General features: G+C 44.6%; 2 protein-coding genes across 3 annotated transcripts in view; one reads left to right on the top strand and one right to left on the bottom strand.

The window, feature by feature from the left end:
• CCDC57 (coiled-coil domain containing 57) overlaps positions 1–1,121 on the bottom strand; it is a 28,842-nt gene extending 27,721 nt beyond the window's left edge. Inside the window, exon 1 of the mRNA XM_071816339.1 lies at positions 915–1,121. The gene's annotated coding sequence lies outside the window, so the exon portion shown is untranslated. The remainder of the gene's footprint in view (positions 1–914) is intronic.
• SLC16A3 (solute carrier family 16 member 3) lies at positions 123–10,436 on the top strand. Of its 2 annotated transcripts, none has more exons than XM_065852137.2 (5): positions 123–267; positions 5,928–6,178; positions 6,663–6,806; positions 7,180–7,947; positions 9,177–10,436. In XM_065852137.2, the coding sequence occupies exons 2-5, from the start codon at positions 5,956–5,958 to the stop codon at positions 9,461–9,463; spliced, it is 1,422 nt and encodes a 473-aa protein (XP_065708209.1). In that variant the 5' UTR covers positions 123–267; positions 5,928–5,955; the 3' UTR covers positions 9,464–10,436. The 2 variants fall into 2 exon arrangements, with proteins under 2 accessions (XP_065708209.1, XP_071672442.1); XM_071816341.1 differs by lacking the exon at positions 123–267 and adding an exon at positions 603–940.
• The last annotated feature ends 5,962 nt before the right edge of the window (positions 10,437–16,398 follow it).

Below are 16,398 nucleotides of genomic sequence, written 5' to 3'. Positions count from 1 at the left end.
TGTTGGCACCTCGCGCGTGGCCCCGCGGACGCCGCTTCGCGCGGGACCGCACGCGGCGGCGCGCCCCTGCGCGGGCGGACCTGTAGCGGCGGGAAGGAGTCACGTGACAGCGACAGAACCCGAGCGCCCCGCTGTGGAGCGGGCGGGGCGGGGCGGAGCGCGCTGGGCGGGTCTGTCCGGGCGCACGTCTGTCCGGGCGCACGGGGAACCGGGCAGGTCCGGCGCGAGCACCGGCACCCGCACACTGGGGCGCGGGACGTGACTCAGGTACTGAGGCGGGGCCGTCGTGCGTGATGCTGGGGATGCTTGCCTTGCGCACGGGGCGAACGCCGTGGGGAGCGCGGGGTGGTCTGGAGCCGGGTGATCCGGCCCCGGAACGCCGGGGAGTCCGAGAGCGCATCTCTGCGTGGAGCTGCCCGGGTCGGCGGACGCGCTCTAGCGCGGCCGAAGCTTTGGGCGAGCGCGGCGGGGGCATCGCGGCTTCATCCCTCGCTCAGAGACTGCTGGTGGGGTGGGGGGCACGACGCGGACCGTCCTTCCCCCCGGGCTCCACCTCACGTGGGGCGGCGGAGCAGCCCCCGCCCGTTCCGTTTCTCCCGCGCGTGGGGCCAGGCAGGCGCGTGTCTTCCTCGGGAAACCGGCGCTGCGGTGCGGGTCGCCCAGCGTTCCCGCCGCCGCCGGCCTGACAGCGCAGTCCAGGCGGGGAGCGTTCCTGCGACCGAGCCGCGCTTGGGCTGCTGCAAGAGAACGCTGCCCCCGGCTTCTCCCTTTGGCGACCGGGTCACGCCTGGGCGGGCGGTGCCGCCGGCCCCAGCGCACGTACAGTGCCTGCCATCGCTGGCTTCAGACCGGTACCGGGCGACGAGGGTCTCTGCGTCCAGCCCCGCCTCCGCGATCCCTTCGCTGCTGCTCACCTTTCATTTCAGTGGAGTCCCGGGAGGTAAATTCCGGAGTTCCCTTTGTCACAGCGGCGGCGGCTTAGATTCGCCAAAGCGAGCGACACGCGGTCTGAGGGACCGTCCCGTCATGGGCGCAGCCCCGCCCGTGGCTCCGTTGCTCCGTGGCTCCGTTGCTCCGTGGGGCGCTCGGGCGCGGAATCGCCTCTTTAGGCTGCGTGAGCATCTGCGGCGGCGACGCGGGCGCCGTGGCCGCGATCGCCACCATTGTTCTCCCACCCGCTCCCCCCGCAGCCCCTCCGACTCTGTTGGGAAAGAGCCTTTTGTGCTGCTGCTCGTAATCCCCATGGAAAGATCTCTTCCTTCGCCTGCCTGATTTCTGTGCAGGAAAGAGCGCCCAAAAGTGAGGGCAGTACAACTTCCTCACTGGCGCAAACCGTTAGCACATAGTTAGCAGCCGTTAGTGGAAAGGCACTCTTGATCAGCAGGTTTGCGCGCTTTTTTGGGTAAATGAGTTGAAAAGCGGTTTAATTTAGGATGTCACAGTGAAGCCTTGTGTGGTTTTGCAATGCTTATTTCAGAGGGAGCGGTAGTTTGTTAAGGGGTGGCAATCGGCAGTTTAAAAATGTAAAACAATCTATTAGTACAGTACACCTGTTGTGCTTCAGTGGAATTATAACTCAAGGTAAATTATAAAAAATATTAAGGTGATATTTTGAAGGTGACAGAAGTGAGGTTTCATATATCTCAACGCATGACACCATGTTATGCCGCAGCACTGTCCACAGTGATTTTGTAAAATGACACCTCTTAGCCAGATGATCTTTTCCCACTATATTCAGCTGCATGTGCTAAACTAGCTTGAGCTGCAGTGCACATACACGTAAGCACTTTGTGTGTCAGGGTAGTTCCATGGTGGTCCGCAATAATAAGCATGAATGTCCAGGTGGTGATGGGACCGAACCCTTAGTTAGTATTTATCTAGCTCTGCCACCTCTTGGGTTTATCCTGGACTAAATAAGGACACTACTATGAACAGTTGGCAATAATTTGGTGGGTTTTTTAAGCGCTGACACATGGCAAAGCCACCATAGCTGCAGGGCTGAAATTAATTTTCGTGAGGCATGAAGAATGATTTATAAGTATTCAGCTGAAGGTCAGATTCTGCAACTTCTGTTTTTGAAGACATACAGAAAGCAGCCAAATAATTCAAGTGCATGTTTGTCACTTTTCCTGTGCAGACAAAAGGGCATATGCTGTCCGGTCAAGGTGCCACTGTGAGGCTGATGTTAATGCATTTAGGTTGATGGATGTGGTGTAAAAAACCCCATAGGCTTTAGGAAGAAAAGTGCACTTTTCCAGAAACAGGGTATTTGATGTAGAGACAATAACTAGGGAGGCTGATAATGCTATTGTGAGAGAACTAATGCATTTGTTTCAAAGGTGGTACCTGAGAAGATCGAACTGTTAGTTACTGTTGATCTGTAATTAAAGAAAATATTTATGCAAGTATGCATTTCAACATTAAAAGAGTGCTGCCAGTCATCTTTTATTTAGTCTGCCTAGATTTTAATACCCTTGGGCAAATATGACTTATGGTTTATGACTCCTATTAACACAGTAGTGAGAAGTCTGTGCTTTTCAGTGTATCCATACTCCCAACACCTTATGAAGAGAGAATCATTATTCTTTTTGTTCCACAGATAAGAAACTGAAGGGTGATCTCTGCGTTGCTCATCTTAGACCATCTTCCTTATTTTGTGATTGTACAGTTCTTAGCCTTGTAGACTTCCGGACTGAATTCCAGTCTGAACTGGGTTCCCTGCGTGGAAGTTTATTCAAGGTTTCTGCCATAGTTAAAATAAATTAATTCAGAGGAAGTTCTCAAGCTATATAGGCCAGCTTACAAACTCACAAATGTTCTTCCTGCCCATACTGCTGATCATAAAGTATGGCTATATGGCCTATAAGGATACTGGCTAAACACTGATATTAGATTATTGCCATTTCTAGCTGCGCCTTTTTATAATACAAATGCTCTCTTTTTATATACACTGCACCATCGCACCAAACACACCACCCACAGTGCTACCTACAGCCACCTAATGATTCCTCCTAACTGAGCCTGCATTAGTTTCCATGGCAATAAGAGGATAATCTCAGAAACATGGTGCGCCACACATTTAACTACATTTGCTCCCTTTGCTTTACACATTGCCAAAGCAAGAACCCATTTATCATAGGAGGAATCTGGAATAAATAGTGACAATACTATCATGTCTGTTATGGTGATACCAAAACTGAGCTGCAGCCAGTTAAATGTAATCTTTTGCCTCTAAACAGGGCTGAGCTGGTAAAAGCAGAAAGCAAAGCAAGCTGTTGCACCGGTAGCCCCGTCTTCACAGGCTTTGGCAGTATACCAGTCGATTTATAAGTCAATTATAAGTAAAAATTTTGCCTGTGCAAATCAACCATGAGCCCACTCCTAACGGTAACTCTGGTTTGCACGTTCCACACAGGAACCTCCTTACTACTTCTTGATTATTAAGGAGGTGAATGCAGCCCAGCCTAGTAAGGCACGCTGCAACGGCACGGGGGGACCGGAATGAGGTGCAGCTTCTGCAGATACAAGGTTCATTTAGTTCTGGTTAATGGTCTTTTAATTTTGATGTGTTAATGTGAACTAGTGATGGATTAAACTGGATGAACAAGATTGATATGGATGTGTGCATATGTAGACTGGTGTTAAAAAGGATGGTGTTGAAGGCCTAGTATGTTGGTTTATGGTGTTTTTTTAGCCAAATGTGCTCACAGAGGTGACATAAAGGCCAGATTCCCCCACTTCCGCCAGTCCAGCTCTTTCATCACAGCAGAACACAAAACCATTTCAGAGACCGCTCCTCTCAGGGTGTGCAGAGCTGGTGAGTCTTGGAGGCCCGGTGGAACCAAGCACATCTCCGAGAGGCTGGCGTGCTCGGCCGGGCCAGGACGAGGGCGTTTCCACGTGTTCTGGCCGCTCACCGCGGATGCGGCAGCTGCGCGGGACGGGCGCGCGGCTTGCGGGAAGTGCGTGCGCGCGGCTTGCGGGAAGTGCGTGCGCTGCCCCTGCCGCAATTACGGGAGGCGCCCCGCCCATCCGCCCAGTCACGTCCCGCACGTCTCAGTGCGGCGGCCGCCGGCGCGCGCACCCTGCTGGTTTGGTCGGCGCGGCCGCGTCACAGCGGCGGGGTCACGCGAGGCCGCCGCCCGCGGCTCCGGTGCTGGCGCGTGCGGCGGAGCGGCCCCGCGCGCGGCTCGAGCGCAGCCTGCCCGGCGGCCGAGTCGGCTTCCGGCCCCTGCAGGAGCCGGCGGAGCCCGAGCGGCTCTGTCCCGGAGGAACCCCGGGCCGCCGCGGAGCTTTAACGGCGCTTCGTCAGAAGAGCCGCCGGAGATGGCCTGGGTGCGGGTCCCTTGTCCGGGCCCGGCACCGCCGGTCTGCAGAGCTTGCCCCTGGGCTCGGAGCGGACGGTCCCCGCTGCCGGCGCGCCGCACGAGCCATCGCTCCTAGGGCCGAGCGTTCCTGTCCGGCGCTGCTGAGTGTTCTGGATACGCTGCCGATTGGTGTTTTTCAGCAAAACGTGCCAGCTAGTACTACCCACCTTGTGTTGCAACTAGAGATGGTTAATAAAAAGGAATAAAAATTACACAACCTTTCCCCCAACATTTTAAACATTCGCTCCAAATGAAATGTTCTGACAATCTGTAAGCAGTGGGAGTGAGAATTCCTGCTGCCCCTTGACTCCCTCAGTTCTACATCTTCTGTTCTTCACACACTTGAGCTGAGATTCTTGAATCAGCATTTTCCCTGTTACCATTAATGTTACAGCGCTGCCCATATCACGAGGGATTACACTTTGTGTACCTACCCTGTGCTATCTGGCTATTGCTTTAAAATTAATCCTTTTTTGAAAAATGCTTTATACCTTTTATCATACAGAAGTTACTGGGAAAAACAGTTCTGAAGGGTGGACAGAAACCAATGACGGGTGGGTTGGCAGACACTCCTCTCTGGGCTCTAATTTAGTGCCCCAAAGTGACCCTACAAAAACGTCACTGCTGTCATACAGTACTTCCCTGCACTTTTCACATACAGGGACACTTTGTTTTTTACCCCAGTATCTCTCTAAAACTTCACAGCATTACTGTCTAGTACAGAACATTCTCACAATAAAATATTTTATTTTTTAGATGCAGAGGCACTTGTGGCTGCATATGGAAGATGTGAAAGATGATTTATCAAATATTTAACAATTTTACTGATAATGTAATAAAAACAATGGAAAGTATTGCTTCAGGCAGGCAGTGACACCGAGCGTCGCTGCAGTTACTAACATCATCCACAATAACTGCACGTATACATTTCCGTTGCAGTTTAGCTTAGGTCCTTACTCAGTGCATGAAAACCGATAGCTCGTCAGAAGCTCCGGGAGATCTGTGTGTCTCGTCAAGGTATTGGGGCGTCAGGGCTGACCTGCTGTCCTCCGTAGGGAACAAAAGGCCTGCGTGATTTGTCCACAGTTGCACAGAATACTTGTGATGCACCAGGATTTTGCATCCAGGTCTCCTGAGTGAATAATCCAGGAGCTTCGTATAACAAGGTCTTGTAACAAAAATCCTGCAGACTTTAATGCAGTAGTTATTACATATTTGTGAAAGTCAAATACACCCCATAACTGCTGCAATGGATTCAGTTTTTCTATGGAACAGTGATTTGGCTGCAATCCAGTTTTGATGTTGGGAGAGCGGAGAGGGCACGCTCATTTCAAACCGACTGTCTGCATCTCATGTTCATGTCTGTTTTGCAAGTTTTTTAAGGACAAAACCCAAACAAGGAAGAGTTAAAATAGCACTGCATGAGATTTGTATTTAAAATAGTTCCAGATCTTATTTGTAACTTTAACTGCGGTGCAATTTCTGCCTATTTTGGTTAGATAACGTTGGTGAGGTATTTGTCCCAATGTCTATACACTGTAATTGCTTTTTGTTTCTTAGGGAACACTCTTGTAGCTTGAGCTTCGTCATGGGAGCTGTGGTAGCTGATGATGGTCCATCTGGCGTTAAAGCCCCTGACGGAGGCTGGGGCTGGGCTGTCCTTTTTGGCTGTTTCATCATCACGGGATTTTCCTACGCCTTTCCGAAAGCTGTTAGCGTCTTCTTTAAAGAACTTATCCGGGAATTTGGCATTGGATATAGTGACACTGCATGGATTTCTTCCATTCTGTTGGCCATGCTTTATGGAACAGGTAGGTAGTTCTCTGTTTTTGAAACAGCATTGCATCATACAATGATGTTTGTAGATCGTACAGCCATTTACAGCATGAATCATGATTGCATATCATTACTTGTGCGCAAGTAAGGCATTCCAAACAAGAATTACTATTTATCACATAAATCCAAAAGTTATTTAAGCACATCCAGCTTGCAGACAAAATTAAATTTCTGTAACTCAGTAGCTACTGAAGATGATGACAAAGAAAAATTGTGTGGTACTGTGAAGACAAAACAGACCAAGTATTTGACTGCAGAGGAAAGAACATTCTTCTGGATTGGCCTGACAGTATGGAATAAGTATGGAAAGAACCATAGAATCATTTAGGTTGGAAAAGAGCTTTAAGATCATTGACTCCAACTGTAAACCTAACACTGCCAAAGAAGAAATGCAAACTGACATAAAATAAATTGCCAATTGTTTGATCTTAGCAATTGTAACTGACTCTTCTCGTGCAGGTCCGCTCTGTAGTGTGTGTGTCAACCGCTTTGGCTGTCGCCCTGTCATGCTGGTGGGCGGCCTGTTTGCCTCCATGGGGATGGTGATTGCCTCCTTCTGCACGAGCATCGTGCAGATCTATCTCACCGCAGGTGTCATCACTGGTAAGCAGCGTGCATGGTTGCAAATGAGCTTGCTAAAGTCTTGGCTTTACGTTTTGTGTAAGTGACAGATATTCATCAGGATCATCCAGATGGGCTTTTATAAAAATGGCAGATAAATGTGGAATTAAACTCTCATTTATTTTTTATGAATATTAATTTTTCTGGTATGTTTCATAGCTACTGCTGTAATCGGTGAAGTGTAACCATGGTGTACAAGAATATCATGGAAGTGGACTGCTTTTTGAAATGTTATCTTAGAATTCTTTTGCCCATTTAAAACAAAACCATCTTGAATCAGAAAAACTGTCAATTAGAATTTTTTTAATAGAGATATTGTAGGCCAGTATTGATTTTTACACACCCTCTCCTACAGGTTTGGGTCTGGCACTGAACTTTCAGCCTTCACTCATCATGTTAAACCGCTACTTTGACAAACGCCGGCCCTTGGCCAACGGGCTGTCTGCCGCGGGCAGCCCCGTGTTCCTGTGCGCGCTCTCGCCGCTGGGGCAGATCCTGCAGCACGAGTATGGCTGGAGAGGAGGATTCCTTATTCTAGGGGGGATGCTGCTCAACTGCTGTGTGTGTGGAGCATTAATGAGACCGCTGGAGTCACCCAAAAAGTCAGAAGTTACAAAAGAACCAGCTGAGAAGAAAGTGAAGAAAAAACTTCTGGATTTCAGCGTGTTTAAAGATGGTGGTTTTATAATCTACACACTAGCAGCATCTATAATGGTGCTTGGCCTCTTCGTTCCCCCAGTTTTCGTTGTGAGTTATGCCAAGGATTTAGGGTATCAAGACACCAAAGCAGCTTTTCTTCTGACTATTCTGGGATTCATTGATATCTTTGCTCGGCCCGTTTGTGGAATGGTAGCTGGTCTGAAGTGGGTTAGACCACGCTGTGTCTACCTCTTCAGTTTTGCTATGATTTTCAATGGCTTTACGGATCTCATGGGTTCCATGTCTGTTGACTACAGTGGCCTGGTGGTCTTTTGCATTTTCTTTGGCATTTCTTATGGAATGGTAGGTGCTCTTCAGTTTGAAGTTCTCATGGCTATTGTTGGTACTCAGAAGTTTTCCAGTGCCATCGGTTTAGTGCTCCTGGCCGAAGCTATGGCTGTTCTAATTGGTCCACCATCGGCAGGTAAGTATACCATTCATTTCAGAATTCAGAATCATTTGCATCGCATCCATTTACACAAATTATATGATAAGAGATCAGAGAAAAAAGACAACACTCAAGAAGTGCACATTGGGCTTGTGTCGCACATGCTTCAATGACTTTCTGCAGTTACAATCTGAAGTAGTCCAAGACAGGGGGGGATGAATCTTTTCCCTCTTGGAAATATTTCAGGATTGGTTGAATTGCCATCTGGAGATGCTGCTCCTTCTCCACTGAAAACCTACACCAGACCTGTTATTAGTAGATGGCTGATATTGTATGAGATGAGTTTTACACACAGAGTGAATAACTTCAATAAAGTTCAGAACTCTTTGGAGTTGGGATTCAGAATATGAAACCTGTCAATTTTCTTCGGAAAATACTAGGATAGATTCTCTATACCCATGGTAGATTTGGAGGAGTAAAGGGAACGTCAGAAGTGGGAAAAACAAATCTTAGAAGGAGGACTATAAAACTGGACTGTTTTGAGGAGGGTAGACTGCTTCTATTGCACATCTCACAACCCCGAGATAAGGGGACATTAAAAATATTCAAATTCATTAATTTGAATTCAGAATTGCAAATAAGTTACTACTCAAAGAATAGAAATTTTACAGGCTCTGAACTGAAAACAAAGAAACATCCAAATCCCGGCAGTTAACTGCCCTAAAGTGTTCACTGTTTATACCAGACACTGAAAAGCATGAAGTACCCTAATTATGACCGAACCCAAAATGGAAAAAGTGCTCTGCACCACTTCCTTCACATTCTCCCTCCTGTTCCTTCACCTCCACCAAGTCCTGTGGACAGTTAACTTGACTAAAGCATGAGACAGGAAATGCGTCTGGGAGGCAGAGGAAGCTGATGGTTCCAGTCCCAGCCGTGGGTGCACACTGATCCGAAGTGCTTGGCATTTGTCTCACCTCTTGCATATGAAGGCTGGACTGGTTTTCTTCCAGTTGAATTGCTTGAATGTGTGTGCACAGGAGTATGTGTTTCAGGATGCGATGTAATGTCGGGGAATGTGAAACTGAAATGAAATAATTGAGAAATATTTTCTTATAAACTTGTTAAAAAGCTGATTAGAAAAAACTTGCTGAGATAGTCATGGTACTTCTAGACAGGAGTAATTTAAACGTTTAAAAAAAGCAGGAAAAATTCATTGCAAGATAATCACTTTTGTTAATTACCTGGAATGTTGTCTTTTCCAGGAAAACTCTTGGATGCAACAGGGAGGTACATGTTTGTTTTTATTATTGCTGGAATTGAAGTCACCACCTCGGCACTTGTATTGGCTTTGGGAAATTTCTTCTGCATCAAGAAAAAATCAGACGAACCACAGACTAAAGAAGCAGCAGCAGAAAGAGAGGAATTAAACAAATCTGAAGACAAAACTCCTGAAGATGCTAAGGTGGACTCTATTGAAGTGGAGCAGTTTCTGAAAGATGAGCCTGAAAAAAACGGCGAAGTTGTAACCAACCCAGAAACATGTGTGTGAGCAGGACGGGAGACCAACAAAGCATTTAGAAAAGAAAGCTTTTTCAACACTATTTATTTTAGAAATAGAACTAGTTTAGGGCTGGGCTATCTGCTTTATTAAACGGAGGCCAGTCAGCTCACCAGGTCTCTCTGGAAGCTGATTAGCTAGACAACCTTTTATCGGAAAATTAGCTTTATCAGTAAAAGGTTGAGCATTGTGGTTACACTTTTTATGTAAACAAAAAAGCTTTTCTGAACACAAACCAGAGTCTTGCTGTGCATCACCAGAAACTGCTCACCTGGAAGAGATCTAGGAAGAGTATATTTTAAGAAAAGTGGAATTGTGTGTATGTTTTCAGACAATATTAGTGAAATCGCTGTATCGTGTGGCTAAACGTAATTTCCCTTTCTCTGTTCTCTGTGAAAGGGAGGGAGTTTGAGATGGAGAAAAATCTCAGGAACTTCAAGGTCTCCATTAGTTTTTTTAATTTCTTACTTTTTTAGATTAATTGGCTCAGCCCTAATTTAATTTCGATAATATCTGTTACTTCAATTCGTGTAAATGTATTTCTGAGTTTGGTCTAAACATGTCATCTCTGTAATTATCATCTGGACATACTGCACGCGGAAAGGCACACGACAGGTGCTGTCCTCAGCGCATCGCACGCGTGGTGGGCTGGGGGATTACTGAAAGAGAACTAGCAGAATCGATCCTGACGAACGGAGCAAAGTTAGCCTGCGTTTACAGGTGTGGTTTTCAGCACCATTTCCCTGCAGCACTGAAAACTATTGTAACATGGAGAAGAGAGATATTCGCTTTAGTAGAGTTTTCTGAGCACCCATTTTGTATATAAAAGAAACAGTATAAGTTGCCAGAGAATGGATCAGTGTGGGATCCGTAAGTGTAGACTTAGGGAAGGGACTGGACTATTTTGAAACATGCTAGCCATCTTTAAAATGCAATGTTAGCAATATAGGAAGGTCTTAACATCTTTGGTTGTGTGTTGGTTTTTTTTCCTTTTTGTGTGCATGCCTTGTTTATTTTGAACATGATTATTTTTATTCTTTTCTTTCCCCATTTTCCACACTTCCCTGCCCTTTTGCTTAATCCGTGGAAGTTCAAGGTGCCATTCTTGCTTGCTGAGGAAACATGAGGGAATTGTTCGCCATGTTTCTGGCAGCAATGCATGAGGACCAATCAAGAACGGGGTCGGCTCTGCTAATCCTTGCACAAACACAACAGGGAGTCTCTGGCTGCTCTTTCATCTTCTCTGACATGGGTACGGGCGAAGGTGAGATGCAGCAGATGAGGTGAGGCAATGACAGCACATTTGAAGCAGCATAGAAAGGGAAAAAGAGTCATTGTGAGGACACTGAATAGAAAAGGAGACATTATATATATATATATATTTTTTTTTTCACCCAAAAACATTCAAGAAATGTAATCTTTTATAAAAAATCATGTTCCTGCAACCCACCTTTCAGATATGTATATAAAAAGCTTTCCAGGTTTTGTCACTTCAGTAAAAGTCTTCAAAGCAGGCTAATTATACCAGATTCAGTCTTCTTGTTGGTAGCAAAGGAATATTGGCTTTCAGGTGCCAAAATTGTTCTGTTTAATAACTGAAAACTAAAAGACTGCAATCCCTTAAAACCCTGTATCCCTGCTAAAAATAACATCACGAGTTGTTTCATACTCGAGCATTTTAACATACAGTAAATCCAACACAGTGCTACAACCATGAGCCGTTCCCTAGTGGAAGTTTCTCAGATACCAGCTTCCGTTCTGGTCCTTTCTTCAAAACGGGTTTGCATTGTTAGGATGACCTTGCACAAACTGGAAAAGTTAGGATTGTGACTTTTTTTTGAGTAATTTAAAAAAAAATAGATTCTGCACTGAATAAACTGTTTATTTTTATATTGCATATAGTGTGTTACTTTAAAACCTTTTATTAATTTTGTCGCAGGAATTGCACCGGCATGTCCTAGTTATAAGAACTTCAGTTACTGAACTTAGCTCCAGTTTGCTAAAGACTAAATCAGTTCTTGGAACGCACCACCGCTGGTTCCAGAAGGCCATGTACGAAAGGGCAAGAGGGAACTGGAATCCACGGATCAGTTTGTGATATCCCTGGAGACTGCTTCAGGTGATACACGAAGGCCTGATACAACTTTCAGATTACAGTTCCCTGTTCTATTTCAAAAGCAAAAACTAGAAACCTTCTCAGAGGAGAATTCAGATTCTCAAATAGCCATTTTTGCCTTACTGTGGGTTTTGATTGCTAGATTTCTTTGTCAGACAATGCAATACTTTTATCAAAGTAAATGGTTATTCCTTTGACCTCAGGTTTTGGCAGAATTTTAAGTTTCTGCACGCTCTGCGAATTGTCTAGACTCTTAACATCTTGACAATTTGGCCTTATTGTACCGACTTTCCAGATTTCCAGACTATGTTTTATTTTCCACACATAATACCTTCATAGTTAAGCTGGAAACATGAAGTGTGACAGATTTTATGTGACTGGGGCAGAAGCGGAAGTTCTTAAGGCAAGGGAAACACATTTCAACAAGACACCATGACTAATTTCTGAAGTAAATGTAGTGTTCAAAAGAGTGCCTCATTGGCCTATACAAGGTTCTTTTCCTCAGCTCAAAGATGAAGTACTCTGTGCAGGGCTGGCAGTGCTCTTGTGCTATTTTCAGCACAGACCTACCGATGGATTGCAGTACTCATGAGAGCAGATGCTTTCTGCATGAGAGGTAAAACCACGGGACACTTACTGACTGAGAAAGAAAAGTTAGAACTTACTCTGCTAAGCAGATTCACGCAGGCTATAAAATCTTCTACCATTTTCATTATTTACAACACGAACCAACGCAGAGATGAGAAACTCCTAATGCAAATCTTTTAGCGACATCAAAACTGTCAAGCCTGAGAATACTTGGAGTTCTGAAGCCAGTTAAGGTCCCTGCTTCCATTCTGTTCCATTCAGGGGTGACATCCAGGCGTGTGCCAGCCCTCCGGTCCTCATCCTGTCCAGCTGCCTTTGCTTCCTTGGGAAGAGGTTGATGATAGTGATGGGAAGGAAACCTCTGCGCATGCCTGATCCTCGGCCTGGGTAACCGCGGGCCAGTACACCAGGCTGTGCTGAGCCATGGGCCCAACTGTTCCTATGGACATGGCCACAAAAGTCTTGACCCTCCTTCCTATCCCAAGATGTACAAACAAAACCACGGTGAATCCTTGGGTTCCCAGCACTGTCTCAGAACGTTGGTTGGTAACTCTCAAATAGAAGCAGAGGATTGTAGTGAGGCTCCTTCTCTCAGCAAGACCAGCCTGGCTTCTCACTAATTTAACTCTGCTTATTGTAAATTTAAAAGGAATTACTTTAAAAACCCTCCAGGTATTTTGGCACAGTATTTCTTTATTCTCAACGCCACTGAGATGGGCACTTTGTGAGATGTGCTCTTTCATAAACGCTGAGGATGTGCATGGTCAGAGTCATGAAGCATCACTAAAGACACACCAGCAGAACAGTTCCACGCAACATCTACCTGGATGAACCTTCATTCAACCTTCACCTGGTTACAATTTCGTACTTCGAAAAAAGAAAAGGGAAGAAAAGGGGAAGGCAGGTAGTTCTACAACAATTGGGCAAGTATCCCAAAGACAACATTATAATTTGCTTTTGCATCATACACTCTTGGAGCAAATGTAACTTCTTTAGCCACATAGTTCAGAAATCTATTTAAGATGTCTGTAAGGGAAACAATTGAGAAACACAAGTGCAAAAAATCCAAGTCTAATACTATAAAACAGTGGAAAGATAGTTTTTGCAGATTGTTTCTCTGAAACTAACGAATGGTCTTTTAGTGTCCAGACTAGCATAATTTTTAAAGCTTTTTAGATCTTTGTACATTCTATAAATTGTGTACTATAGGATTTATGGTTCAAATATTGTATGTTTGATCATGTAATATATCTTAGGCCCTTAATTTCCCAATGCAACGAGAGGGTATGTGTATAAATGCCTGTAACACACAGAGAATATATAAAGATGTGTATGCGTGTGCACATATATATGCACGTATCAGTCTCTGTATATCAAACATGCAAAATACCCAGTAGAGACAATTTGCCTGTTACCTAGACAATGAGCAATGCAGAGTTAAAACTATTTTCTTCTTCTTCCTCCTTTACAAAGATAAATTTGCTTTTAAAAAAAATTCTGAATAAAATACCTTGTAATTATTTGGATCCTAGAAGGTCTCAGCAGAACAAAAAAAATCTTAAAGTGATGCAGCTTTCTGTTGAAAATGACAATCTCTATAGATTTTAAATATGTTACAGCAAGTCTCCAGCAGTGCCTGCTGCTAAACCAGCAACTCCCTAAAGCTGAGAGTTGGGATGGTATGAAGGTATGATAGGAAGGACTGGACAGAGCTCATGCTTGTGATATTAAAACCCAACCAAACAAATGTGTGTTAGACAATGTAAAATGATTCTCTAAAAAGAAATTAAAACATTGCCCTAACCAAGAAATCAGACTTCAAACTGAAAATCCAAAATACACTCACATGCACCTGCATTCTGCCCCAAAGCCAAGCATCAGCAGCCAATCGTAAGCAGGGCTTTGGGAGGACGCAGACTCGCCTGTCACAGCGTAAGTGCTGGCCTGGGCACGTGTGCCTGTCTGTCTGCCGCGCTTGTCTTCAGGATTATGGGAGTACACCAGGTTTGTGCAAATTACTTTTTGTTTGTTGTTAATGCACTTTAATGTAATATGTACATTTATATTTAGAGTTTTTTATGCGTCTCTAGTAAACTGTTGCAAATGTAGTGAATAAATCTTCATTTGGTTGTCAAAAACTGTGGGTGTGAGAAAATAAGCTTAGAAAATGTAACTTCAACACCCAGATTTAGATATTTGGCTTCATTTGCACGTGCTGAAATAGCTATACAGAAGCAGAATGCTTACAGGAGAGAAAATAAGTGACCACCAGCTGACAGGCAGACAGAATTTGATGTGGACAAGGGGACAGCTTTGGCCACGACTCATAGTTTGGCCAAATCCAAAATGGAAATGGGCTCCTGCCGTAAGTGATCCTGGAGACTATTTAAAAGCATCAACTGATTTAAAATAATAGCTATTAATTTTGTGGTGCTCCAAGTAGTAATTATTGTTCTTGTCCTCTGAACAGGGCTTCAGGTTTTGTTTGCAAGTAAAGTATTATCAACTGCTATGACTTAAAAAGCCCTAAATATTTTGAGTACCGATCTGCCTGCCAGCAAGCTGTCTTTATTGTCAAGTGATGCTCTTTAGAACTTAAAAGCTCCTAAGAAAACAGTTTAAGAATGCATTTATGGTGGTTTTTTTTTTTTTTTTTTAAATCCTATGGTACCCCAGCTAAGACTGGATCCTTAAGGTATAATATCAAGGCTACACCCAAGTGAATCAAAATTAGTCTCTTCAATGGAACAACGTGACATTTTGCTATCTAGAAGGCTCATACCTATTTGTGCCTAATTCCAAGTATCTCTTCTGAGAAATTTTGGAGAAACCTCTCTAAGCTCAGCTTCAAAAGTTTCTCTGTATATTTACACTGAAAAGATAGTAGGTCTAGTTTACATAAACCCCCATGTTTTAATAAACATATGATTACCTTTTTTATGCTAGTTCAGTTAAATTGGTAAGACCTGATGTGTAATCAAATGCTCTGCTACCCCGCTGGCCAGATCAAGCCGTACCCTGGTACAGGAATGAGTGTTACCAGGTGGACTGAAAGGACAGAATTCATTAGCGTGCAGTCAGGGCATCCTTGTGACAGCAAACCTGAGTTTCTCTTTGCCTCTGGTACTCTCCCAGACCTTTCGCTGAGGAGGAGAACGGGCACGGCCCGAGTCGCACAGCTGCTGTTCCCGCTGCTTGACCTGTCGAAGGAAGGTGACCCCCTGTATCTGAAGAGTGGAGAACTCTGACAACAGTAGACACCCTGCATTTGAGAAGCAGCAGCTTTTGAGTACATTATTTTAGCAGCTTTCTCAACACTGTGGATCTACTGCAAAAGCTGGGGCTCTTAAAAGTCTCTTGCTAGACGGACAGTCTGTGAGATAAACGGTCCTGCATTTGTCTAAGGAAGTGGGGAAAGTCAGGGGCATGCAGAGTAAAAAGCTACTTACCTCTAGTTGTACACTGTTTGCTTCTCGACTGATCTCAGTAGCTGCTTCATCATCTCCACAACATTTCACCTGGCAACTGTCCTTGCTGTCCCTAGAGGAATGCTTCAGAGCCATAAGCACTGATTCTCCAGCTACTGCTGTTTCAGCGGTTTAAAGCCTTTCACTGGAAAACTCTGAATCCAATGAAGAAGTGCATCCAGATTTTAGTATTTAAAATTCTTAAATAGCAAAACTCTTTCCAGTCATGCTGAAAAATGTGGCGTAAGACCCAGTGGTTAACAATGTCAGACAAACCTAAAATACAATTTCTTATCAGCAAGAACAGAGAAACATTTGATGTTCAGGGTCTTTTAAGGAAACAATCTGTATATGACCTCAAAACACTGAATCACCAGTTTATCTTTTCCTTGCAGACTATGGGAAATACCAGAAGCTCTGCATTGCCTTTGTGCCTGTAAAGCTTGCAGCTCTGAACCAAGCTGAGGACTGCAAATAAACTAAATGTTTGTCTGGCTGTGAGATCAGGACCAGACATTTTCTTCCTAGTGCATAACATACCAAATGAATTCCTGTTTTGTTCCATATCCCACCCCAAGTATCCTGGATTGGTCACAGCAAAGACACAGTAGACTAGGGCTTAATACTTCAGGATGACACACAATTTCCCCTTTCTCCACATGCCTATTTGTTAATTATGCTTATATTTCTCAGATCTTATCCATGCATTTTGAGTCAACAATTTAAAGATTTTTTTGGAGACTCCATATTTCTAT

This window comes from Patagioenas fasciata, chromosome 18, assembly GCF_037038585.1.
Source record: "Patagioenas fasciata isolate bPatFas1 chromosome 18, bPatFas1.hap1, whole genome shotgun sequence".
Classification (NCBI taxonomy): domain Eukaryota; kingdom Metazoa; phylum Chordata; class Aves; order Columbiformes; family Columbidae; genus Patagioenas; species Patagioenas fasciata.
This window is presented reverse-complemented; position numbering and strand designations above follow the sequence as displayed.

Excerpts from the sequence above, each read along its gene's own strand:
- SLC16A3 (XM_065852137.2), top strand. The coding sequence starts at position 5,956 with ATGGGAGCTGTGGTAGCTGATGATGGTCCATCTGGCGTTAAAGCCCCT. Across the intron at positions 6,179-6,662 it reads GGCCATGCTTTATGGAACAG|GTCCGCTCTGTAGTGTGTGT; the intron begins GTAGGTAGTTCT and ends CTTCTCGTGCAG. Across the intron at positions 7,948-9,176 it reads AATTGGTCCACCATCGGCAG|GAAAACTCTTGGATGCAACA; the intron begins GTAAGTATACCA and ends TGTCTTTTCCAG.